This window comes from Azolla caroliniana, unplaced genomic scaffold (genome assembly GCF_043228905.1).
Source record: "Azolla caroliniana isolate FFs.n. ecotype wild unplaced genomic scaffold, voAzoCaro1.0.p SCAF_15, whole genome shotgun sequence".
In the NCBI taxonomy this organism is placed as follows: Eukaryota; Viridiplantae; Streptophyta; class Polypodiopsida; order Salviniales; family Salviniaceae; genus Azolla; species Azolla caroliniana.
The window spans coordinates 765,120-790,098 of NW_028230450.1; the positions used below are offsets into that span (position 1 = coordinate 765,120).

The window sequence follows — 24,979 nt, forward strand, 5'->3', positions numbered from 1 at the left end:
TATGTCATTGATGCAACATTTATGCTCAATGGTGTTACATTGTCATATCACTTCCCTAGAGAGGAGTTTGGTATGCTTGCTTGAGTAAGGATATCATCATTTTGAACCATGAGAGTAGTTAAAATGCTTACCTGAGAAAGTGGATCCTAGTCATTTTGAGCTATGAGAGCAGTTTGTAATACAGGCCTGAATTTGACGGGTTAGTATAAAAGTTTTTTGACAGGCATTTTTTAAAGATGTATATCATATGACAGAAGAGTGCAAAAACTAACATGTCATTTGACATACAAATTTTAATAATGAAAGTTCTATATGATGCTTTACCAATTTTAATAACCTAGAGTTATACTCTTAAAGTATGTATTTAATAAAGTTATTATTTAAAATTTCAATTGATATTATTAGTAAAGAAATTAAAAATAAATATTTGAGAATATATACCATTATTACATGATAATGATATTATTTTAAGCGTGTTACAAAAAACATATAATTTTTTGGATTTTTTTTATAGTGTTAACATATTATAATACACACTTCATATCTATAATAAGTGACATATGTATATGTATATAATATATATGACATGGAAAATAGAATTTTAACATGTCATTTGACATGCATAATTTGTAGGGGCCTTTTGCATGAAAAAATGGATATTTTAACTTTATATGTCACTTGATGGGTATTTTTATTATGTGTATGTTTTTTATAGGCAAAATGGCCTTCAACAAGCATGACACCCGTCAAATTCCTACCCTGGTTTGTATACTCGCTTGAGATTGACGATCCACAAAGAGACATGACAATAATTACTATACTTGGTACAGAGTGAGGATCTTGGTTGCTATGGGGCTCAAATTGTGGATCCCTAGGAAGATGGAGCTACAACTAGGGCTACAAGGTCTTACCCTTCCTCTTATGATGACATCAAGTGTTGATTCTTCGTGTGTTCTTTGGTCTTAGTCTTGGTACTCATCTTTGTACCTATGAGATTGTTGTAGTCTATTGGTACTCTAGCAAATCACTCTACTACCAAATGAAAACATAAATCCCAATGTGGATCTCTTGTTAGATCTGTTGCCTACCCAATCACCATTCGTGAACCTTTCCAATCAATCAAGTACTCCACTCTTGTTGAAGATACCACAATCAAGCGTGCCATTGACACTCATAGCAGTCACTTAGCACAATGCATGAGTGTTGAGGGTGGGTGGGGGGTGTATGAATTGGTTGGGTTATAGTCAACTAGATTAGACTCTTGATTATCTGTCAATACTACATTGGCTTGTAGAATTTATCAAGAGTTTGCACTTAGGTTCATATTTAAGTCAAGGGTGTTGAGATGGACTTATACTAGGTCATTTTGAACATGTAGAGCAAGTTCAACTCGCAAGATCATTGTGAGAGTAGGAACTTGTCTAAAGTTTGAATCACCTCATTGCCCAAAAAATAATGCAAGTCATTCAGGTCTTTCATCTTGAACTTTTCTAAAAGCAACTTTTTGATCTTCTATGTATCAATGGGGCTTTCTCCATGATGATAAGGTCATTGACATACAAGATAACGAAGAGCAAGATTTTGGGATTGCTCCAGATATAAAATGAGTTGTCAAATTTTGACACTCAAAATCCAATGGTGTGAAGATACAATGTGATCATTGAATGCTATGCTCTTGTGTATTGCATCAGTCAGTAGCACGACTTCTTCAATTAGCAAATAGTTTGTGGATGTTTGCTTGATTCGAAGACGAGTGGTTGGATCATGTAAACTTCCTCCTTGAACTTGCCTTGGAGGAACACGCCACCCTTTCTCTCCTGCGACAACAATTACAGTCCTCACCGTAGTCATTTTTGCCACCGAGGCAAAAGTTTCCTCATAGGCTATGCCTTAGGATTGTGTATACCACTTTGAGTTATGCTTTACCTTGAACACTCAACGACAACCAATTGGCTGCTTCTTGGGTTCGAAGGCTTGGACTAAATCCAAAGTATCATTGTCAAACAAGGCTGCATCTTCACTGGAGATATTAAGTAGCATCCAAGTTATCATCCAAGGCCATTGTTGTGATAAAAAAGAGGGTCCACTCATATATAAAAATATATATGTACATACAAAAAGGTATATATAGGTTGTATGTAAAGATGTTGGGGCTATTGAGCAAGTATAAGAGGTTTACAGTTTGAGTCTTTGCTAGTGTGCCTATTAAGGAATTATTCTTTTTTTGCATTTTCAAAGAAAAAAGGGAATACATGCATTAAATGCTAAAATTAGGTGCCTCTTTTTCTATAAAAGGAAGAGAAGAGGGCTTATTTTGGGTCACTCATTTTGTGTTTGGAGAGTGCATCATCATAGTTTTATGGGTTATCACTATGTATCTTTTGTAAACCCTATATTATAAAGGGATTTATTGTATGATCTTGAATTTAGATCTTAATATGAGTTTATTTTTATCTTAATCTTATGTACTTGCATTAATAAAGTGTATGAAGCCTAATCCCATGTGCTAATTACTTCTAAGTGTCGAGCTCCCCTACTTTGTGTCCTAATCTTTGCATCCTCTAAACCTTCACGTTGTACTTGGTCCAAGACCCCCCCCCCCCCCCCCTGATCCAGCTCGAGTAGCACACGCACACACATTTACGCGTCACCGTGCTCTTGGTCTCATGCTTGGATATCTTGCCCTTTATTTTTTATATACGGGTATACCACCAAGGTGACACCATCTTAGAGGTTTCTTCACGTCGTGCAACACTTTGATTACTCGACAATACCAAAGTTCCAGTCAACTAGAGTGAAGGTAGAATCTGTTTCCTGTTTACCCATAATGGCCCTTGGTCCCTCTTCTTGTTCACTCTTGAAATTTGCATAAGATATGATTGTCTCAAGCATGATGGTGTCACGAAAATACACACGTGTACCTGAAATGTGAGAGAGACCACCAAGGAAACAAACTAAAGAGGATGGGATTGGCTTGAGATGTGGATTTCTGAATTCTAACAAGATAGTTTCTTTCAGTGCTTTATGTTTATAAATCTATGCATAAACATATGTTGTGTGTGCTTGAGAGTATGTGAAGTTATGTGTGTGTATGTATATCTCTAGATGTATAAATATATGTAGTGTTCCTAATATGTGGGTGGGTGGGTATGCCAAATTTTTATAAGATGTTAATGTGAGTTTAAACATAGGTGCGAATGGGGTACTTTAGGAAACAAAAACATGGCTAAGTGTTTGGAGGAAGGGTTTTAAAGGTTTCAATTAAGTTAAAAGAAAAGGTTTGTTTGTAAAATGACAAGAAGAATTGACATGGCAACTAATGTGGCAATTGATGTGGCACTTGACAAGGGATGCTAATGTGGCAATTAACGTGGCGGCAGACAAAGTAGGATGACATGGCAATTAATGTGATGTTTTGGTAGCTGCAACGTTAGGCCTGTACTAGAGGTTTTCTTGAACTAGACCTTCCCTTGGTTTGAGGAAAGCTATTTTTCATTTGAGGAAAGCTTTCCTTCAAGTTTTAAATGCTCTAACTAGAGCTTTCATCAAATTAGGGGAAAACTCAAACTAGCTTTCCTAGTTTGAGGAAAGTTTTCCTTTGAGCTTTAAATGCTCCAAGTTGAACCCTCCAAGGAAATAAATTCCCTAAAATCACAATTCTGGTGCTTCTCTTTCAAGAAAATAGTTCCTCAAAATTTGTCCACTTTTGTTGGACACTAACCTTGGTTGGCATGACGGATTTGTTTCCCGTTGTTAGAAAATTCATTTTCCATCGTAACATTTTGCCAAGAGCTTGGATTCACATCCTAAAGATTCCGTCACAACCCTCACAATAACCTCTTTGTGTGGACACTAAATTTTATCAACCGAATTCATATATCTTTTGTGCATTGTGCTTGGATGTTGGGGCTAAATCATTTGATGACGAGTCATTCAAGAATAGTAGGTGAGTGATAGCAAAATTTGCAAATATAGTTGAATGGTAAAATATCTCCTTGCCATAAAATCACAACAAATATAGTCCAATTCCCGTTATCCGCCCATAAAATCACTCAGGAGCATGCTTCGTACGTGGAGGAAAGAATGCATCAAAAGTTTAGTTGCAAGAATCGCTAAATTCGTTTTTTGATAACCCGATCGTTTGGGTTAGTGTGGATAAATCCATTTTTGTACCATCCAGTAATCTCTATTTTTTGGGTGACTTAGAAGAGTGCCAGAATCAAGATGTGAGTGGGAAGACCAAGCAGGTTCAAAGAAGAAAGGACGTTTTGGTCAGACGGATGAAACTAGCTAAAGATTTTCTTCAGAACTATTCCTGCAACATTCGATCAACCTGGACGACAAATATAGATTCCCTTCACACATTCACAATTTTTCAATCTATTAGAATATGGATGTACAAATTTATACAAAATGCTTTCTTTTTTTCTCGTCTCCAAGGTATCTCCAAAGCTATTGGAAAAGCACTTCAATGGGAAAACTAGCTAAAGATTTTCTTCAGAACTATTGCTGCAACATATCAACCTGGACGACAAATATAGATTCCATTCACACAAATCACAGTTTTTCAATCTCTTAGAATATGGATTTACAAATTTATACAAAATGCTTTCTTTTTTTCTCGTCTCCAAGGTATCTCCAAAGCTATTGGAAAAGCACTTCAATCGGAAAAATCAGCTAAACTCGAAGGCCACATGGGTTGTGCTCTATTATTATTATTTTGTGCTTGGATTTGGACTAGATGAATGTAGCTCAGTTGGTAAGGATGTCTAATAGAAACTAGAAGGTCATGTGTTCAAAGCCAAATTAAATTCCATAGGGGTAATTAGCAAATTAGCTTCAAAACCAAAATTACATTCCACAGGGGTAATTAGTAAATTAGCTTACATTCCGCAAGGGTATCTAGTAAATTAGAGGTTACTAATACTAAGCTAATTATAATAAAAAGGCAGAGATGTGTTTTCCATAGTTCTAAAATTCTAATGTTAAAAAGTATCTCATTTCATCATCGCTCTAATCGTCCGTGCTTCCTTCTTCTTCTTCTTCTTCTCTCTCTCTCTGTCTGTCTGTCTGTGTCTGTTGTGTTGGATTTTTCTTCGGCGTGTATCCATCAGAAAATGTCGAAGACAGGTGGCGATGGCGGCGAGGAGAAAGGCACAGCCACGAATACATCTTCTTCTTCATCCCTAGATACCTCTCGCGCAGACAGGGCTGTTTGGCTCCTTAAAGTGCCTCCTAGGGTTTCGTCCACATGGAAACAGCAAACAGAAGCAGGAAGTTGCCTCTCGAAGCTCATCCTCACACTCGATCCAACCAAACCAGAGGGCAAGAATCGTCAATTCAGGTTCTTTCATGTCTCTGTACATCTTCCTATCCGCGCGCCTTTCTATTTCTTAGCAAAACATGGTTTTACTCCATAGACACTTCATTTTGTGATGCATCTGGGTCAATCTAATTGGATGAGAAGGGGACACAATACTCGGAAAATTTGCGACTGTGTCCTAGCTTTCTTTTATATTGTCTGCTTAACTTCCCACATTCACTGTGTTGGTTTAAACATCCTTTTGTATAACATGACCTTTCCGTTTTTTTATGGCTCCTGCTTATCACTCCTTTCATGGTTTTACGTTTCACGTTTTTGTTTCAAACGCCGTTTATGAGTCTATGCCTGCAACCATTTCTCTCATGGCTCACTGTGTTGCTGAAAACATCTATTTTTACCCAATGCTTGCTTGCAGAAAATCTAAGTATATGAGAAGAATATTAGGAGAAATTGCTAACTGGAAACTTTGGAACTTTCCTGTACGCATTCACTGTTTTGCTGCAAGCATCATTTTACTCCATTTAATTAGACATTCAATCCATCAAAATGGATGAGAGTAACAATAGTAGACATGTCTAACCAGAAACTTGAACCTGAAACCTTTTTGACCATCTATCAGATTTCTTTCGTTGTTGAGAGCTAGATGGCTTACATGGAGAATGATCGTTAAGATGCTTTTGGTACATATATCAAAACACTTTTCTCCATGGGTTTGCTTTTCATTCAGGGCTGGTATGAACACAAAATCATTTTTCTGTGCTGTTTTACCTAAATACTGGCTTCCTTGAGATAGCAATAGCTGTATCACTTTTAAGGAAAACTGTACAGAGTCTAAACCATATGGAGACCTTTTTCTCAGAGTATGACATCTCATACTCTTAGTCTTTTCGAGGCGTTATTGGCATAGCTGATAAATGCAGCTCGTATCTTTTCAAGCTGAAATTCCATACATTCAAGTTTATCCAAATTCCCAAGCGAATCATTGAACATCACAGTCTCAGATTTGGCTTTCCCATGCTTTCTTAGGATGATGTTATTTACTCTAATCTGTCACAGAATATCCAGTCCAAGTACTAAAATGTAATGATTTTTTTGGCTGCATTTGGGTGTATGTTGGGATGTATTGACTATCATAGATTCAATTACGGCTCTCACCTTTACGTCATTGTTGTCCTAATAAAATCTACCTGTTCGTTGAGGGGGATGCATGTGTTTCTGTATGATTAGAGAATAGATGCATTAGTTAGCCTATGGCAACTGATGAAAATGTGCTCCCACCTGGCAGATATATTGTCACATATTATAATTTTGCATATGGGTGAAAAGTCCATAATCCTTGCATGATGAATAATAAACAAACAGAATTAGATTCTTGAAAATTTCAGTATCTCTTTCCCATATCAAGTTCATTGAAGTGGCATACATAAATAAAACAAGAGCGTTTTAGTTAGAGTTAGTTTTTGACAGTTGTTTTATATATACTTCCATCTTCCAGCTTGGAATTGACAGCAAATGAATCTGGAACTCCAAAGGAATACGTCCTTAACTCAACTAAAGATATCATACCTATGCATGCATTTTCAGAAACAACCCAGGGTTAGTTTCTTACAACCGTTTTTATTTCTATGCCTTGCCAATCAGTGTTAGAAATTCATGTCTGGTATATGTCGAAAGAGTACTTTAGGGAAGCTGGCAGTTGAAGGGAAAGTGGAACACAAATTTGACATGAAGCCAAACACATTTGTAAGTGATGAATATCGCAAGCTTTGCAGAGAGAGGTTGGATAAATCCAAGATTAAGACAAGGACATTACAGGTAATCTGAAAAACCTATATTTAGTAAGCATCTCATCAAGAAAATGGATAGTATTCGTGACATGTCTCCGTTTCTAGGTTCTTGAAAATGATCATGGGGTCTACATCAGACCTCAGCCTGTTGCAATTGGTCCAACATATATCACCAAGGTATTGGTTTCATTCATTTTGCTATAGAATTGATTTCTATTCTGAAAGCATGTGGTTCTGCAGATGTTTTTCCCTTTCGGAATGGGTTTAACATTTTACAAGTCTAACAAGCAATGTGTGTATCTTGTTCTTTTTTTAATTGACTTCAATATCTGTCTTTCTCTAGCTAAGACGTTCACATATCTTGCACTGAAGTAAGGGAAAGATTTACCTATCATGTGCATATTCTTGAAATCTCCTACCTTTTTCATGTTAAACATGACCATAGTTTGTGTTCATAATAAATTCATTTTGTAAAACCTCAGAAAGAAAACCATCTTGCATCAGCATGCTTGTCCTACCACCAGGTGAAACTGATAAGAACAGGCTGCCAGACAGAGGTGGGTGATGGTCAATGCCCAGAGTTGTCAGGCTAAAGTGACTCAATAGATGAGGCCTGGACCAGGTCTCATCCTTAAGAAGACTCTCTTTTCTCAAGCACTGACCATGCTATACATCTCTCTCCATCTACTCACACAAGTGGATCCCCTCAGGGATGCTTCCTTTACAACAGAGAACCCTCCCTCTCACAAATCAGACAGGCCAAGACACTGAACAGCGTGTCTTGATTATGATTAGAAAATATAACACATACAACTCCTTATGACAAAGGGTCATGCCCTGGATGAGTTCACTCTGAGATATGGTTTCTTTTTCTGAAAGCAGCATGCGTCTCTGTCTCTTGTACTAATTTGCATGCCTCCAATGCTAAATTCTTTGACGGTTGAAGTGTCAGTCCTTGTTTCACGTTTCTCTCTTTGACTCAGGATGGTGTGCACTGATTCTCATGCTTTCTTTTGTTGCTTTCATGATTGTTAGCCCTTCTTTTTGAGAGCAATGTGTCACACGGGTCTTTGGGTGCTCTATTTGTTCCTCCATGCCTAACATTCCCTTGCACAGTGAGGCTACTGCAAAGTGTGCAAATGATAGTGTGGCATGGTCGACGAAGACATATCTGTTTTTGTTGAAGCCGATGATATTTGTTTTCCTATACAGAAAAAGGCTACTGTTGCTAAAGCTCCGGAGACAAAGAGGATAAGGATTGAACGAGCAGAACTTGAAGATTTGGTTTTCAAGCTTTATGAACAGCAACCCTATTGGACATTAAAGAATCTTGTTGCTGAAACACAGCAGCCAGAGGTAAGAACTTATTCTCACTACTATATTTTCATAATCAGGTGAAATTCCCCTTTGTAGGTTGAACGGCCTTCTTGATAAATGTGATGAAAATATCAATAAAACGTGATATGTTATGTCAGGCCTTCTTGAAAGAAGTTATGAGCGACCTCTGCAATTATAATAAGAGAGGTCCAAATCAAGGAAAATATGAGCTGAAGCCTGAATATGTTCGCAATGCCACAGAAGAGGAAAAGCCTAGCAAATGACCAGCTTAGTACTTGCTGCTACAAGGAGTTCCCTCGAGTACATTTTTTGTTGAATTTCGGTTGCTTGAATTCTGCCACGATGTACAAACAAATTGATCCGTTGTATTATGTCGTGCCTCTTGGAATGGTTCGTTTTGTAATCTCAGTAGTTGTAGGCAGTGTCACGATGCAACCGTTGTTCAGCTTTCATACATGAGATTTCAAAACTCCAGTTGCTAACATATTAAGATTTTGACACTTTGATGTATCACACTAACATGAACGTTAAAATTGGATGGTGTTCAATAGTAACTATGAGTAGTGCCAAATCTGTGAATATATTCTGTTTGTTCACCACATCACTATTTTCATGAATGAAAGCCAAGTGTCTATTTACATAACAACTGTCATCTTGATTTTTATTTGTATGTTTTCAATGATCGTTTACTAATATTCAGTTACAAATGGAAAGTGAAATTGGCCGTTCAAAGGATTTTGTTAAAAAAGCAAATCCTGAATTCACATGTATATGTAGTAGGCATGGCCAAAGGAACATAGTGTTTTAAAGAGCCTCTTAAGGAGGAACTTTCCAACCTAGCAAATTGGAGAAATTAGATCCATCAAGGCGATGACCTAGTAGCTGATCCCAACCTAATCCACTAGGCTTTGCGATTGAGATAACAAGTGATGATTTTGTGTGGTAGTCACATTGAGGTGTGTAAGCAAAATTGTAAACAAAAGAGTAATGTGGGGAAAAGAATCATATGAGTGTCAAAGAATAGATATGGTGGTGTAGTCAATTGACAATCATCTTGGTGGAAGTAGGGAACTCATGTTTTGTAAAACCTTGCTTGAAGACCCAAAATAAGTAATTCTCCCCAACTTGCTAGAGGGCTCCGATATTACAGAATATAGCTCCTCACAGAATTTAATAAGAAGCTCAGAATTTACAGATCTAGAAATGAGCTTGTACATAGTTTCAATCAGACAACATCCTCGTTCCATTGAACAGATCAATTGAACACTACGGACATGTACATACACACGACAATGTCATGTGGGCAAACTAAAGATTCCTTTGCTCCACCAGCCAATGAGGCCACCTATTTAAAGGAAATCATTCTCCTGTTTAATTATTCATTACAAATACATAATCCAACCAAGAGATGGACGAGTTGGGTTCGAAGAATTTATTTTCCATTCAATATCTTCATGACCAGCAAATATGAAACAAAATCAACTGTTAAAGATCCTGTCTAAATACATGATTCAAGCAAGAAGGAACCAAACTTTTCAGAAATCACTTAATCAATCCAGTGGAGGACCAATAGCTTCAGTATCACACAACAAGATGTAAAAACATCAAGAGAATCAATTCTCTGTGCCAATAGCTTCAGTTAACACATAACAAGGCGTAAAAACATCAAGAGAATCAATTCTCTTGTTAAAGATGATAACTATTCAGAAATCACTGGAGAAGCTTTTCAGAAATAACTCGAAATACACTTATTCATCAAGATTAAAGGATCATGAACCTCACTACAAACGGAGACGTAACTGATTGTACATGAAAGGAAATTCCATTTTTGTTAACAATTCTGTACAGATACATGATTCAAACCAAGAAAGGGCCAATATTCCCCAGAACGAAACTGCTACCTTAAATCTAGGTATAAATTTAACCTTTACGTAAAACATAGCCATACTTCAGGCATGGTGGCATCAACCGTTCCGTTTTGCACAGCATATATTATTTAAACCAAGAAGGGAATGGGCTTTCATGTATCTTCGCGAATGCTCCGCTAATTTTTTTCAGAAAACAGAAAAGAAAAAACATGTTTCAGAAATCGTAGCATCGGCCGCCTTTCTCCCAATCACCAAATCGAGTAGGCTCGAGGCCTTTAGGACCTCCCACTTCCCCTGTCAATGGATTCTTAAACTCCTGCTCTTCTTCTTCTCCTTCTGCTTCGGCAACAGCAGAATCAGTATCAGAGGGGAGGTTTCTTCCATTCTCACTGTCCTCAGCAGATCGGTTCAACGAAGGAGATTCATGAGAACGCGATGCAGAAGGAGGAGGAGGATTCCCGATGTTACTAACCTTAGACTGGTCCGATTTCGAGGAGAAGGGAGAAGAAGAGGACAAGGAAGAAGAAGAAGCAGAATGTCTGAGAGGATGGCAACTACTCGAAGCTTCTGTGCGTAGCGATCGGCCGAGGGTTCGGAGCAAACGATCCATGCTTCTTCTTCTCCTTCTTCGCCTTCGTCTGTATTTTTTCTGTTTTTCAATGGCGTGAATGTGAAGTTCGTCGCATAAGGATCTCCCCCCTCCCCCCCCCCCTCCCCCCCCCCCCCCAACACAGACACGTCACCCCCACAGATGCTGATGTGGCGCACTCTCATTGGCCAGCTCTCGCTCGCCCAGACCTCAGGCTCGCTGATGTGGCATGGGAATCATTGGCTTCCAATTAGTCTTCCTTCGCCCCCATCGATGCTGATGTGGCACATTCTCATTGGCCAAATCTAGCTTGCTCGATACTCGCTCGGGCTCGCTGATGTGACACATTCTCATTGGCCAAACCTAGCTTGCTCGGTACTCGCTCGGGCTCATTGATGTGGCGCATTCTCATTGGCCAAACCTCGCTTGCCCGGTACTTGGGCTCGTTGATGTGGCACAAGTTCGTTGGCGTCCAATTAGGCTTCATTCGCATCCTCAGATGTGGTACACAACCATCAGCCGCCCACAAGAATTGCACAGTTTTTCATCCCTTCTCTTCTTCATTGACCTTGTGCTTTGCAAACAAACTTTAAAGCGAGTTTCAAATCCCGAATTTGCAAGCATTTGATCCGATTCATAATACCCTCTCGGAGGCTTAGAATTGTTGCCTCGTTATTCTTCACGGTCGAAATGGGATTGCCACACCTCCCATCAACAATTTATAGGAATCGACAACGGTTCGGTTTTGGCTTAACCGGTTTGGCCTTGTCCAAACAAAACCGATTAAGACTTAATCGATTTGGGAGTTTTCAAACTTGAACCGAACTAGTCTTAAATTAGTTCAAGCTAACCGACTTGGACAAACTAGTTAAACCTTAACTAGTGTAGGAACCAGTTTAACCAATCCAATTAAACCTTAACCAGTTTGGCACCGAAACTGAGCACAAACTAGTTAAGGAAGCTCAAGCCTGAACCGAGCCAGCGGCCAAACTGAAACTCCACACCATAGTACGTAATATACTTGAATGCATTGGCAAACATTCTTTTTCATGCCTTAACTTTCTTACCTTTTTCAAATGCATAGGCTGACCATAGTAAATTTTTTTACACTTTTTACCTTAACTTTCTTACCTTAAAAAAATTACCTTAAAGAAAATGACCATAGTACGTAATATACTCGAATGCATTGGCAAACATTCTTACCTTTTTCGAATCCATAGGCTAACCATAGTATTTTTTTTTACACTTTTCACCTTAACTTTCTTACCTTAAAATAAATGACCATAGTACGTAATATACTCGAATGCATTGGTAAACATTCTTTTTTTTACCTTAAAAAAATGAATACAAAAGTATGGTATTTACCATACGTCGAGGGTGTTTACCAGTCTCGAAGGGATTGAAACATTCGCGAATGATAAGGCACGTATGGTACGTATGGTTCATACTATGCTCCACACCGCCAAATGGTTTAATGGATGGGTTCAGGCTTGAGCCGAGCCGTTGCTGACTCTCTCTAACAAACTACATACATATTGAAAAACACGTTATGTAGTGAAACAGCGTCGAGGAAGATAGCAGAGAAAGAGAGATACTTCATTTATGAGGGGACATGGAGGACACGAGATCCTTCCAGGGTATAGACCACGAGATGATTTCCTGATGAGCCACAGCAGAAACGGCAATGAAGATCTTTCCTTTTTTAATGGAGAAAGCAGACAGAATGTGTGCGCAGAATGTTTCCTTCTTACTTAATAATGAAAACAAACGACCTCCTTTCTTTCGTTCTATGCTTTTGATCACTACAGGACTATGTCTTCCTGCAGGGATCCCTCTCTCAAGTAAGTCCTCCTCCTCCTCCTCCTCCTTCTCTATCTGGCGATCTTTGTTGTAGGGAAAATGATCTCTCGATAAAAATCCTTACCGCTCGGAGTTGTGAATCCTTGTAACGACGAGTTGTGAATCTGTTACCACTAGTTGTGATCATGTCTCTGAATCTTGATGGAAATGAAAACGGGAGTGAGAATTTACGTCTGGAAAGAGCTAAAATGTGTTTACCTCCGCATAGAGAGACAGACAAAGATCAAGAAATGCTAATATTTTGTGTTTCACCAAAAACTCCGTCTTAGAAAAGCCAATCCTGTGTACAAATCCATTATGAAGAATTGTGGTTTCTGTAAAAAAGGAGAAGCGAAGTGTTTCTTTTTGGGGTAAAGGTCTAGTATCGTATAAGAATTCTATAGATTTTCCAGTATACTACCTATAACCTTTACAGCATTCTTAAGCTATCTATAATGGAACTTCCACCCTAGAAGGCCCTAGAGTGTGCTATAGAGAGGAAAACTGAATGTTTTCTGGAAATCTCGTGACAACTTTAATTTTGTTTGGAGAAAGTTCTATTTTCAAATGTTTCATGGATGAATTAAGTTATGTTTGCCAGTAAAATCTTGTAAAGAAGGTATTTATTCTTAGGATGACTTTTTTTCTTGTTGCAAGTGTTATGCGATCAGGTGCAATCACACATTGCATTGCAGCTGCTTATAAATCTTTGATAGAAGTTTGTAAATGGTGATTTCAAAACAATATTAAGAAGTTTTTTGGAACTTATATAGCTCGAAGGAGTTTTTCGGTCTTAGATTATCTTAATACCATCTGTACTCTAATCCACTCTGCCTTCATATGTTTGACCATACTGTTAAGTTAGATTTAGCCAATTTGAGGCTTAGGATTAGTTTTCATTATATAGTTTTTTGAAAAGGATAGTTTTCTTTGTGTGTTGCTTTGTTAGTAGAGGAATTTCCCCATACTTGAGACATTGAAATGCCTGAAAACTCAAAGTCAAAACTCCGGGTAGCTCACTAGCATAATTCTTGTAGCTAAGTTGCAGCATTTTTTGCAATATGAGTTTATCATGCATAACAATCGGCACCAAACCGCGAAATCGCGGCTTAACAGTTTAAATGGTTTGGTTTCACCAGTTAAAAAGTTAAACATAGTGTTTAGCTCGATGCTGAATAGCTACAAAGTCTTTTAGTTTATTTGTTTTGCTCGGGTTTCTATGGGATGCTGGGGCGATCACAAAGAGAAGTAGTGAAGAATGAATGTAGATACACATTGTTCTGGACATGCCATGCAATTTGATGATGGAGGGACTTCGTAAGATTCTTAAATGATGTCTTAGAGTAATGGGAAGTGACGAATGATGGGGGATTGTAAATATGAACCTACCTTCAACATATAAAAAAGATGTGGGTTTTAGTTGCTTGATTGTTGTAACATTATGAAATCATGCGATGTAATTGCTCGGAGATGTCTCATCATATAGCTACATTCAGGTGGGAAGAACATTTGTGAAAAGTGATCGTGATAATTATGAAAAGGTCAGCAATGCATTCTCTTTCTGTTTTGCATTTTGTGCATTGAGCTACATAGAGAGTACCCATATCGCTAAGCTGGTATGGTTTCCGTACCCATGCCCACCAAATTGGGCTCTTTACCATCCATACAAGCCACACACATGGAGAATAATGAAATGAAATGCTATATTAATGTAATTGTCATAATTTGCTGTACAATTTCAATGCATCCATGACCATTCACATCCTATTAATCGTTTCAGCGCATAAAATGTGTATCGAATGAAAACACATTCTCTCTCTAGGTGCACCATTCCATGCCCTTATTTTAATCAATTGATAGCATGCACACAAGTGTCCCTCTCACGCATTCTCACACTTAATCTTAGTTTATAGTTATTACAATTTGTCCACTCATTTTCTTTTTTCTCTCCCACTAGTTGATTTGAATAAATAAACATGTGTGTTTGTGTGCCAATCAGTAAGGATGTCTATTGGAAACTAGAAGGTAATAACTTCAACCTTAACATTTCACAATGACATCTTGTAAAGTAGTCCATATAGTGACATTAACTTTGATGCATCACAATAGAAACTTACATTAACTTTGATGCATCACAATAGAAACTTGGCTCATGAGCAAAAAAGAGTAATCCTTTATATCAGAAAAAGGGTGCAACTATATAGAGTTTGTAAAAAGGGATTCTTAATTTATGAGGAAATGGGACATGAGGTCCTACAAGGATGTAGACCATGAAATCGTTTCCGATAGGTAGGTTGGATAGGTGGCACAATGCTAGCCCACTCTTGTAATTTATGTTCAGGGCTTGCACATTGCACTCGCTAATAGATGTTTTGTAATAACCCATTTTGATACATTATTCTCTATGACAATTTGACTAAATTAAGCTTATGAGTGAACCCTAATGAAGTGTTTTGTGTTAAGTTGAGGATCTAATCAGTGATCTCTAGTTCATGAAGAAATCTTCTTTTGAACCACAACTTTTTCATAATCTTCAACAACATATCAAAGACATTCAATCACCACAAGAATAATGAGAACAATGTATGGGTGAGGTGATATGTTTTTGAGTATATGTTAATAAATTTAAATAAAGTCTCCTCCTAAATTATTAGAGCATTATCTTGATGTGTGTTCAATACAAATCTTGAATGTCACTCTGATAATTTAATATTGATCTTCCTTGTAAGCTCAAATCCAACAATGGTTTTTATGCACACTGTATGCTTGACAACAGAATGCAATAGAGTATTGGGAGGAATATGAGCCTAAACAAATAAATAACTTTGGAGAGCTAAAAAATGAATAAGTAGACAATGGCTTGGATAACTTAGGTCAATGAATCATGCACCCATTCCCCAAACGAATTGGTGCCATAAGTGGGAATGAATAAGAAACTTGATTCAAGATTCTTCAAGTCACAAGAGTGTGATGGTGATGGGGTTTGGGATGGGTTCTCGTTACCAATCTCCTTTTTATTTAAGTTTCATGAATATCACAAACAACCTATAAGATATACATTGCTTTGGTTCCATAGGCCAACACTAGCCTTTTTCAATGTGCTAATACACTTCATCTTCTTAGTTTTCTAATTCCCAAAGTATCTCATTATTCTTGTTTCCCCTATAATGTTTCTTCACATGTTTCTCTCCCCATAGGCAATTTAGAAATTATAGAGATAAAAGAAATTTCAAAGTCAAGTGAGGCTTTTCAAACAATAAAGAGAAGTAAATCATATGGGTGTTTGAAAAGTATTGAGAACTATAGAACATTGACATGTTATACGTGGGACATGCTTTTTTTATATAATGATTGAAGTCATTCCTTTGTGCAATTGATAATTCCATTTAGGTTATTATATCACAACTTTGGCCATCATTATTAACTTGGCTTTTTTTGTCACCCTTTTAGTTAGTTTGCATGTACAGAAAAGGTTTAATAGACCCCCCACCCCTCCCCCCTGGAGAAAAAAAAAACTTACAAGGGCAGGGTTTGAATAGCATATGAACCACATTTCTAGATGTATTGTTTCTTTGATTTATATCTATTTATCTAGGACAAGAGAAGACTTAGGTGAGGGGTCTGGATAATGTGTCATGGTCCTTTTTTATGGGTGTAAACCTAGGTGTCGGTCATGTCCGATTCTTCCGGTATTCCCATAAAACACTTTTTGTGGGGGTGTTTAGCCATAGGATGTAACTTTTATAGTCGGATTCATTCCTACCATTGATCGAGCCAAATAAGAAACGGATGTGATATTTTAAAGGGCTAATGTGCATTTGCTTTTCAAAGATTATGGATGTTTACGCAGGTAGCAATTGTATTATATAAATTGTTTTTTTGTCCACTAGAATTGTTTCTCTTACATCCCAATTCCCATGAATCAAAATTTAGAAGCATTAAGGAAAAGGAAGAAAATAAAAGGACAAAAGAACAGGAAGAAATAAAAACAAAATACCATCTCTAGTCTTCGATATCAATGGGCCCGGTTCGGTTTCTTTGCCTTGAAATCAAACCACACTGAACCAAACCAAACCGAGCCATTTAATAAAAAGTTTAAACCTAACCACATTTAAGTCAAACTAATTAAAATAATAAAATAATAAAAATACACTAAATTAAATAAACATTTATGTTTAACCAATTAAATAAAGAAATAAACATTAATTAGGCCATTATATTAAATAAATATTTAAGTTAAGTGAATTAAATCAATAAAAAATATTAATTAAATCATACCGAACCAAACCAAACCGAACTAAAACCAAACCATTTATTAATAATTAAAACCAAACCAAACCATTTAATTATTTTGAAACTTATAAACCTTTAAACCATGGCTTAACGGTTCTGTTCGGTTTGGGCCAAAACCGGGCCCATTATGAGATATCATCACAATAAAGCTAGTTTTGGATATCATCACAATAAAGCCAGAAAGAACATGAAATAAAGCATGTTTTGGATTACATTTAGAGGAAATTCAGTTTTTCAGCCAAAAAGAACATGAATTCCAACCCCTAATACCGTAAGAATCCTTCGAATTATATATATCTACGTAATAGGCAACAATAGGTTTTTAGATGAAGGTCATAATCTCAATTAACTTAATGTGGTCGTGAAGCCTTTAATCAACATTTCTAATTCTCTTAGTTAGGATATCCCACTTCCTATTAAGATCATACTTAAACTCTAATAAAACCAATAAGGGAAATTTTGTTGGTGAGTTTAAATTAGTAATTAGTTAGTACATCTTGTAATTAGTAGAACAAATTTCCTAATCTTTGCAACTAACCTTAATTGTTCTTAATCGTGCAATTAGTTGAGGTTTAAGTATGTGCTTAGCATGATATTAAATTTGATATTTGGATGAGGATGTCAAGCAATCTTGGGTACAATTGAGCTAGGCATGCTTTATTATTTTCTCAAATAATTAAGCATGGTATGGACCACTTCTTGTCCCTTTTATAACTTTATAGTACTAACAATATCTAAAATCCAGTGTGACGACGTGGTGCGATCTTTGTTTTTTACCATCTATTGGCGACGTGGCACTTCTTTTGTTGGCATTCATTGGGGTCGTGCTACATTCATTGTGGTGAAGCATTTATTGGCATATACATGTGAGTGAAATAAACGTGGGATGTTATGACGTTGCCTCGGGGGCTCTACGATTAAATGGATGGGACATATGATTTGTTATTTCTTTAATAGAATTTGGCTTTTCCTCCTTTTCTAGTACTTTCATGCCATTATCAAATATGGATTTTCGCACACACATGTGTAAGCAAAATAAACACAACATTGCCCCTGCGTTGCACCTTCCTTAGATTGAGTGGGATACATGATTTGAGTTTCCTCCCTCTTTTCGTACAATATCATTCATATTCACCTATCCACGAATGTCTATAGCAATCCTATAAGGATTCTTGACTTGACTTGTTTTTAATAAGTTTTTTAATTGGTTAGTTAGCAAAACATGATTGAGAAAATCATTCCATTGTGTGAGTTCCAACCTTATATGTATTAGGTACAAGCAAATTCTACTTGGGAGTTAGCATTACTTGTGATGGAACCAGAAATGAGCTTTGTTTTTCCTCTCATTTTATTCTTGCTAATGGGATGAGTGAAATAAATGAAAGTAAATGTGTAGAGATGAATTTAATGTCCTTAGTTCAGTTTTAAGTAAGTACGAGGATAAAGTAACATAGACATCACCAATATCGACACCCAACATTTTGAACATTCTTAGATTTTAAGATACAATAACATGTGTTTGCATCAAGAAATTAATCAAAGTTATCCTTGGTATGAAATTAATGAGAACAAATAAAGTACCTTCCTTGGTAATCAAAAGTTGACATATGTATATAAACACAAGGTATAACTAGCTAGAATTGTCAATCGCTTACTAGTCATTGTGTGTCACGTACATAATTAGAGTATCTCATTACTATTGGATAAGAGGAAGTGGCTTTAACTCAATTTTTCAATAAAATAATATCAAAATTCTTATGTACATAGAAAAACATGCGTTAGTAAATTCTAAAGACATGCTTATGATGTTTCCATTTCCCCCACTTTCTAGATGCTTGATAAAGCATTCAAACACATCAAACTTAATTGTGTTGCATATGTTGATAAAATCCTTATTGTGAGTTAAAATAGTGGAGCAAGCAAAGAATTTGTGTTTGTTGATGTTGCCTTACTTATGTGTGCCTCGAGTCTCATTATAGACATTAGGAATGCACAACAATGTGTAAGAGAGCTTCATCCCCGAATGAAAGGAAGGCCGATTGCAGCTACAATCAAAGTTGATGGTAGCCCATATTTGAGGTGTGAGAAGAATGTGATATCATATCCATATGGTTGTGCCTTCATTGCTTGCTCACTAACAATGAGATTTGCCGCAGAGCCAACTAAAGTAAAGTTACCTCCAATAGTGCTCGCCCATGCTAGAAACAACCAAGCCCTTGTGACACTTGCATTACTTTCAAGAGCCGATGCCGCAACTCGTGTTCCCAAGAGTAGCACTGCAATACTAATCACATGATCAATATATATTTTTCTAGTTTTGATTGCACATGGTCTTGCAAAAGTAGAATATGATTATGCTAGCCGTGGTTGGATGTTTTGGTCACAATAGTATGACATGTTCTTGTTAAACTTGTTCTCCAAAATATAAATTTTCACCAAGGATGAAGGTCATTTTTCTAAACATTTCGTGCCATTGGGAGCCTTGAAAACACAAGGCAAGACGAAGCCCAAACTTGATGGCATCTCGTGCAACAAATGAAATGCATACTAAATTTTTAATTGACTTACCGGTTGGCACGTTTGAAGCAACGTTGGACAAAAGTATGACAACGAGCGTGAGAATTATGATTCCACTTGTATCATGGATTCGTGCATGTGGTTCCATAATGTCCCAAATGGTACCCGGGATGCCCGTGGAGTTGAACCCATCGATTGTAATGAACATGCCCGTGAAAAATACCAAAAGTGTGTATGATACCTAGAGTCAATAACAAGGGTCAATAAAATCAATGAATTGGTCATGTTTGAACATTTTTTACAAAAGAACAACATGGTGGCTTTACATGGATGTAATTTCCAACATCATATCATACTTGATTGGTAAATGACCCTTGTGTTTTACAAGGCTTCCAATGGGAAACTCTGTAAGTAATGACTACCACAACATGAATTTATGGCCATGTACTGTACCTTGTCTAGGTTGGGTCCAGCATCACAAAAATCAATTGCCATCAAGCAAATTGCAGCTGTAAGTGATGTCCATGAAAGATCATATCCCAATAGAAATGCGGCGAGCATTGCACATGCGACGAAGTAAACACAAAACTTCCAAACTATCCTCTTACAATCGCGGCGCGCCTCGGTAGTAGCACTTGTCCCCGGGATTAGTAGTGTTTGCCCAAGGCCATGATCAATGGAGGAAGGCTCTTGTGGCACATCCGATTTCGGTGTTAGTAGTGGTGACGTGTCGAGGCTAAGCACAACTTCGGGTGCGGATCCACGAGCTACCTCTCTTTTCGAAGACCTCAGCACATGTAAGAGATCATGTGGGATGTCTAGATCCTCGGAAGATTGGAAAGGTGTCCAAGGTGTGGCATTCTTAGTTGCATTCCCGCCATAAACCGATCTTGGGCTGAGACCGACGGATCCGTTGAGGCCAAGACCTAACCAGCTCGAGTTCAAATTGACATGATCTCGAGGGGAGAGCTGTTTCCGATAGAAAAGGAGCAACATTATGGTGTTGAGTGTGATACCGACCGCCACGGAAGGGAGCATACCGAGGACAAACTTGGAGAATGAGATGTTGCTACGAGCCGCAATCACGAGGTTTTGCGGGTTCCCGATCGGGGTCCCGGCCGACCCAATGTTGGCACTTGTGGCGAGAGCAATGAGGAATGGCAATGGGGGCAACTTCTCGCGATTGCAAAGCTTAAGGATGAAGCTTGTGAGGACAAGGCAACAAGTGTCATTGGTGAAGAGGGCACCCGCCACCGCCCCTAGTAAACATGTGCGGCACAAAAGATCGCGTGCCCCGCGGCTCCTCCACGAGAGAAGATAGCCTAGGTACTTAAACATGTCGGCTTGTTGCATGTACACACTCACCACCATTGTGCCGAAGAGGAGCCCTAGGATCGATAAGTCGATCGCGTCGTAAGCTTCCGTGGGTGTTTCCACACCTAGTACCACGGTGAGGACGGCTCCCGCAACCGCACCCGCAGTTCTTCCTAATGGTAGGGCCTTGAAGGATGGGAACACGGCGAGGACCCAGAAAAGCACGAACGATAGGCTCCCGAATACCACCACTCGGAGAGATGCTAGAACCATGTTTGATTAATAGTGGAGTGGCCAGTGGGAGTAAATTTAAGAAAAAGAGTTGGATATTAAGTGAGATTGGATGTTACATTTGAATGAGATTGGATTGGGATTAAGAATGATGATGTTGGTCATTGGTACTGTGTACATTGGAAGGTTCATCCTTTTCTAGAGAAATTTATATAGGTTTTGTTAGCCACAAGAGAGAGAGAGAGAGAGAGAGAGAGAGAGAGAGAGAGAGCGCACTTGTTTTTTAAGTCTCTAGTTTTGGCCAAAATTGGTCATGTACACCACTCATCCTCAAAATGATCTCATCAACAAAAATCTCTCTCATTACCCATAAAAATCAATGCCCATCTACTATGTTATCTCTGGGAGCCACGTCAATCATTAGATCAGAGGGCCTTTCACTAGCTTTTCTATATTTGCTTCCTAGGGGTGGTCCTGGCCACATTGCTTGAATGATATATGAGAGACTATGGCTTGCAATATCATTGCCCTATTTAACTCGAAACACACTTAAGAAGATGAATCGTTGGAGGAATGAGGATGGATTGAATCTTATCATTAGTTAACTAACGTTGTTTTGTTAGGAAAAGACCCAACCAAGGAGTGTTTTTGTGTTCCGGTGGCTCTCTCATAATTGAATATTGGTGTGAACAAGTAAAGAGTAGCTCTTCTTTCATAAAAAAAGAACAAGAGTGTGACTTTGATCTCACACCTAATGGTAAACTTTAATTGCCTTCACAATACATTGTTTGTGGACTTACAATGTTCGAATCATGACCACTTCCCCACTTGCATTTAATAGGCCAAAGGGTAATGCTTTGTCATGTCAATAACAGTAAGTGTACCATGTTCATTCAATGAAAACATGCTCAAATCTCCAGAAGTGTTGCATTCTCATGGACATTTGAGAATTTAGACAACCGACAACACATCTGACACATCCTATTTGGGAGTAAAGATTGCAATGCTTTCTATTTTATTGCCTTCTTCTTTTTTATCTAATTTACAAATATTTTGCTTAAGGCATCATGGGCTCACTACTCTTCTTTCATGATGCTATTATGTAATTGTCACTAGGGTGTAGCTCAAGTTGGCAACTCTAGTTACTCTTGCTATTGATCAATGTACATACCCCCCACTTGTTTGTCGTATCATGTTTTGTTGACTGAAAAGCTGTTGATGTCATTCAACTTTAAAATCATTGTCGTAAAATTTCTAAATCTTCACGTGTCTCTAATATGCAATGTGAGAATCATGCTCTTAAACCCCTTGTGAATCCACTCATCAACAATGTGGGAACTTTTAGTAAATTTGTGCTTAAATAATGGGATTTCTCAGAAAAATAGGCGTAACGTCGCGTTTAATGTTATTTCACAAGAAAAGGGTATCTAACCTTGATTTGGTGTGAAATTTGTGTCTTTTAAAACTAGAAATATGGATCATTGGATTATTGTCTTGGGTCGATGATTCAGGATTTGGATCCAATCTCTCCTAGTTTGTTATATATCAGCCTTTCCCCCCTGATAATTATGAGAGTTGTATGGTGGCACATATAGTGTGGTTTCATGCTCTCTAGCAATACTTAATCATTATCATATTGTATACACTTTATCACATCATCTAACAAGCTTCGTTCCGTGTAAACAAACCAAAGCACATTGATTTTAACTAGAATTAAAATCATGTCATTATTGGCCTAAATGGCTCTTGCATCTTCATATACACATAAGGTTCTTTGAGTCTTGAGAGAAATAGGAGGTGTTAAGAGTCTATTACTAATCAATAGACCAAAATATAAGTAAAAGAAGGAAAATAGATTGGATAGAAGAACCTGTTCCACCCGACCACCCTCAAGCTATGATCTAGACATAGCCAACCTACCACCTGGCACCGACGTCCCATACCTATTCCTAGGCCCCTTGAATAGATATGCATTTTTAAATGCCTCTCCATTCATTGGTTGTCCAAATCATGATAGTCCGTGCACCTATTATTCTGTTTATCCGATCACATTAGTCCCCTTTTTAACATTAGTGAACATACCCTTCATGTATGTAAATATTAGTGACCTACCCTCACCTACATAACAAGAGGAGACTTGAACACATTTATGTAGAGCAAAATGAACATTTTGAAACTCAAACGTTGTGTTTGTGCATCAAGTAACTTATAGAGGCATGTGCAATGATATCATAGCATTTAGTGTGAAGGGGACAAGGGAATATTCTTTATAGATTCACACTATGGGAGATTGAGGTCATAGATCAAGGAGACTAGGATGTCACAATTGGGTTGGTGAATATTTGTTACCTCATTATGTCAACCTTTACCCATTGGCCAAACAAAAAAACTAAAAGGTTATATAAGCCACCTAGACTATATTTTCCCTTTTACCTTTCTATCAACTTATAGGCTATCAAGTGTCTGGAATTGCCATGTCATCCACATGCATACCTCGTTGCCTTATTTAACTTTATAGAACCATCCACACCTCTACTTCTCTTTATAATTACAAAACTTTGATATAAGTAGCGATATCAAACACCATACCTTTTCTTTTGGGGGGGGATCAAATAATGTTCATCTAGAGAGGTTGTGTCTTCAACATAGATTCATCTAGTCAATTTTAAGTTGATGATGTGGAGAAGTGTGAGACTAACAAACTCATCCCTTTCCCTCAAAAAAGGTGATGTTCTCTTTAATGTCTATTTTGTCATCCAAATTCTTAATGAGCTCAATAGTTTGGGCTTTTCCCAATTTCTATCTCTAGAAGCATGCACTTGGAAAAACACTTTTTCACACTATCTCTACATTACACTGTGGGCAAGCCAGGAGCCTCCCATGGTTATGTGCTCATTTCCATCACAGTAACAAATTTTGACATTGTAAAGTATTGCCCCAAGTAAATGTTATTGTAATGATCTTCATTGTAACATGCCAAAATATAAATTGCAACTAGCATGTCCTTTTAAACCATTATGGCACTATTGTGTTTTTCATGCCATTGCATCTTGAAAGAAATAATCACCACTTGAATTGGTGCAGTTATCAACATGTCTGATATCCATGAAAGATCGTTCGACCATATCAGCCAAAAATATGGCTTTTTATATCTTATAAACTATAGATATGCATCTTCCATAAGGTTAAAATTAAAATTTCTTTTAGCTTGATGCGTTTGGCAACAAAGAGACTTGCTAATTGAAGATCTATGGATGTTGCTAGCACCCATTATCATATGGAAAATTTGGACCGCAAGATATACCAGGGTATTTTCAGCAAACAAACGGCCTCCAGCAGAATCTATTAAGCTCATATGGCACATGTTAATAACTACATTGAGGGCCCAATATGACGGATTGATTGAACAGATGATGCTTCAGATTTAATGAGGCTGAAATTCAGAAAACGATGGTGTACTACACCGATGGCTACAAAAATTGGAGTGGATATACAATGGCAGTACGTAATACCGAGATGGTTGTTCCCCTCTCCCATTAGATGATAGAAGGGTGTGAATGACACGACAAACATGGAGAACAAACAAGTGGGTTATTTAGTGTAAGATAAATAAGTGATGTAGCCCATATGGAAGGAGGTAATGTCTAACATTGTGTATTGTATGTCATTTTAACTAATGGAGTATATTCTTCTTTGGAAAAAGAGACTTGCTAATTTAAATCCAAACATTACTAATCAAAATTTAGCATTCAAGGTTTCCATTAAAGGCAATATTTCAAAGCATACATATGCTTTTATGGTGAAAGGCCAAATAAGATCACGGTCATGAATGAATACCATGGTGTTCGTTGTACCTAAATGCCATATGCTTGAATTTGGG

General features: G+C 37.6%; 3 protein-coding genes across 3 annotated transcripts; 1 reads left to right on the forward strand and 2 right to left on the reverse strand.

Annotated features, from left to right (window-relative positions):
• The first annotated feature begins 5,050 nt into the window (after nt 1–5,050).
• On the forward strand, nt 5,051–9,047 carry LOC147854233 (uncharacterized). Its single transcript, XM_087331644.1, has 6 exons — nt 5,051–5,344; nt 6,819–6,919; nt 7,008–7,138; nt 7,216–7,287; nt 8,323–8,466; nt 8,586–9,047. Exons 1-6 carry the CDS (start codon nt 5,118–5,120, stop codon nt 8,709–8,711), a joined length of 801 nt encoding a protein of 266 aa, XP_087187770.1. The 5' UTR covers nt 5,051–5,117; the 3' UTR covers nt 8,712–9,047.
• A 1,211-nt stretch (nt 9,048–10,258) lies between these two features.
• On the reverse strand, nt 10,259–10,978 carry LOC147854234 (succinate dehydrogenase assembly factor). Its single transcript, XM_087330920.1, has one exon. It carries the CDS (start codon nt 10,924–10,926, stop codon nt 10,531–10,533), a length of 396 nt encoding a protein of 131 aa, XP_087187046.1. The 5' UTR covers nt 10,927–10,978; the 3' UTR covers nt 10,259–10,530.
• Nucleotides 10,979–18,741: 7,763 nt separating this feature from the next.
• On the reverse strand, nt 18,742–21,589 carry LOC147854235 (silicon efflux transporter LSI2-like). Its single transcript, XM_087331112.1, has 3 exons — nt 20,008–21,589; nt 19,606–19,795; nt 18,742–19,313 (listed from the first exon to the last, which is right to left on the reverse strand). Exons 1-3 carry the CDS (start codon nt 21,139–21,141, stop codon nt 19,051–19,053), a joined length of 1,587 nt encoding a protein of 528 aa, XP_087187238.1. The 5' UTR covers nt 21,142–21,589; the 3' UTR covers nt 18,742–19,050.
• Between the last annotated feature and the right edge of the window lie 3,390 nt (nt 21,590–24,979).

Coding starts and splice junctions, on each gene's coding strand:
- LOC147854233 (XM_087331644.1), top strand. CDS start 5,118: ATGTCGAAGACAGGTGGCGATGGCGGCGAGGAGAAAGGCACAGCCACG. Junction 5,345..6,818: donor GGCAAGAATCGTCAATTCAG/GTTCTTTCATGT, acceptor TCCATCTTCCAG/CTTGGAATTGACAGCAAATG. Junction 7,288..8,322: donor GTCCAACATATATCACCAAG/GTATTGGTTTCA, acceptor TTTCCTATACAG/AAAAAGGCTACTGTTGCTAA.
- LOC147854234 (XM_087330920.1), bottom strand. CDS start 10,926: ATGGATCGTTTGCTCCGAACCCTCGGCCGATCGCTACGCACAGAAGCT.
- LOC147854235 (XM_087331112.1), bottom strand. CDS start 21,141: ATGGTTCTAGCATCTCTCCGAGTGGTGGTATTCGGGAGCCTATCGTTC. Junction 19,796..20,007: donor CTGGACCCAACCTAGACAAG/GTACAGTACATG, acceptor TATTGACTCTAG/GTATCATACACACTTTTGGT. Junction 19,314..19,605: donor TGCTTCAAACGTGCCAACCG/GTAAGTCAATTA, acceptor TTAGTATTGCAG/TGCTACTCTTGGGAACACGA.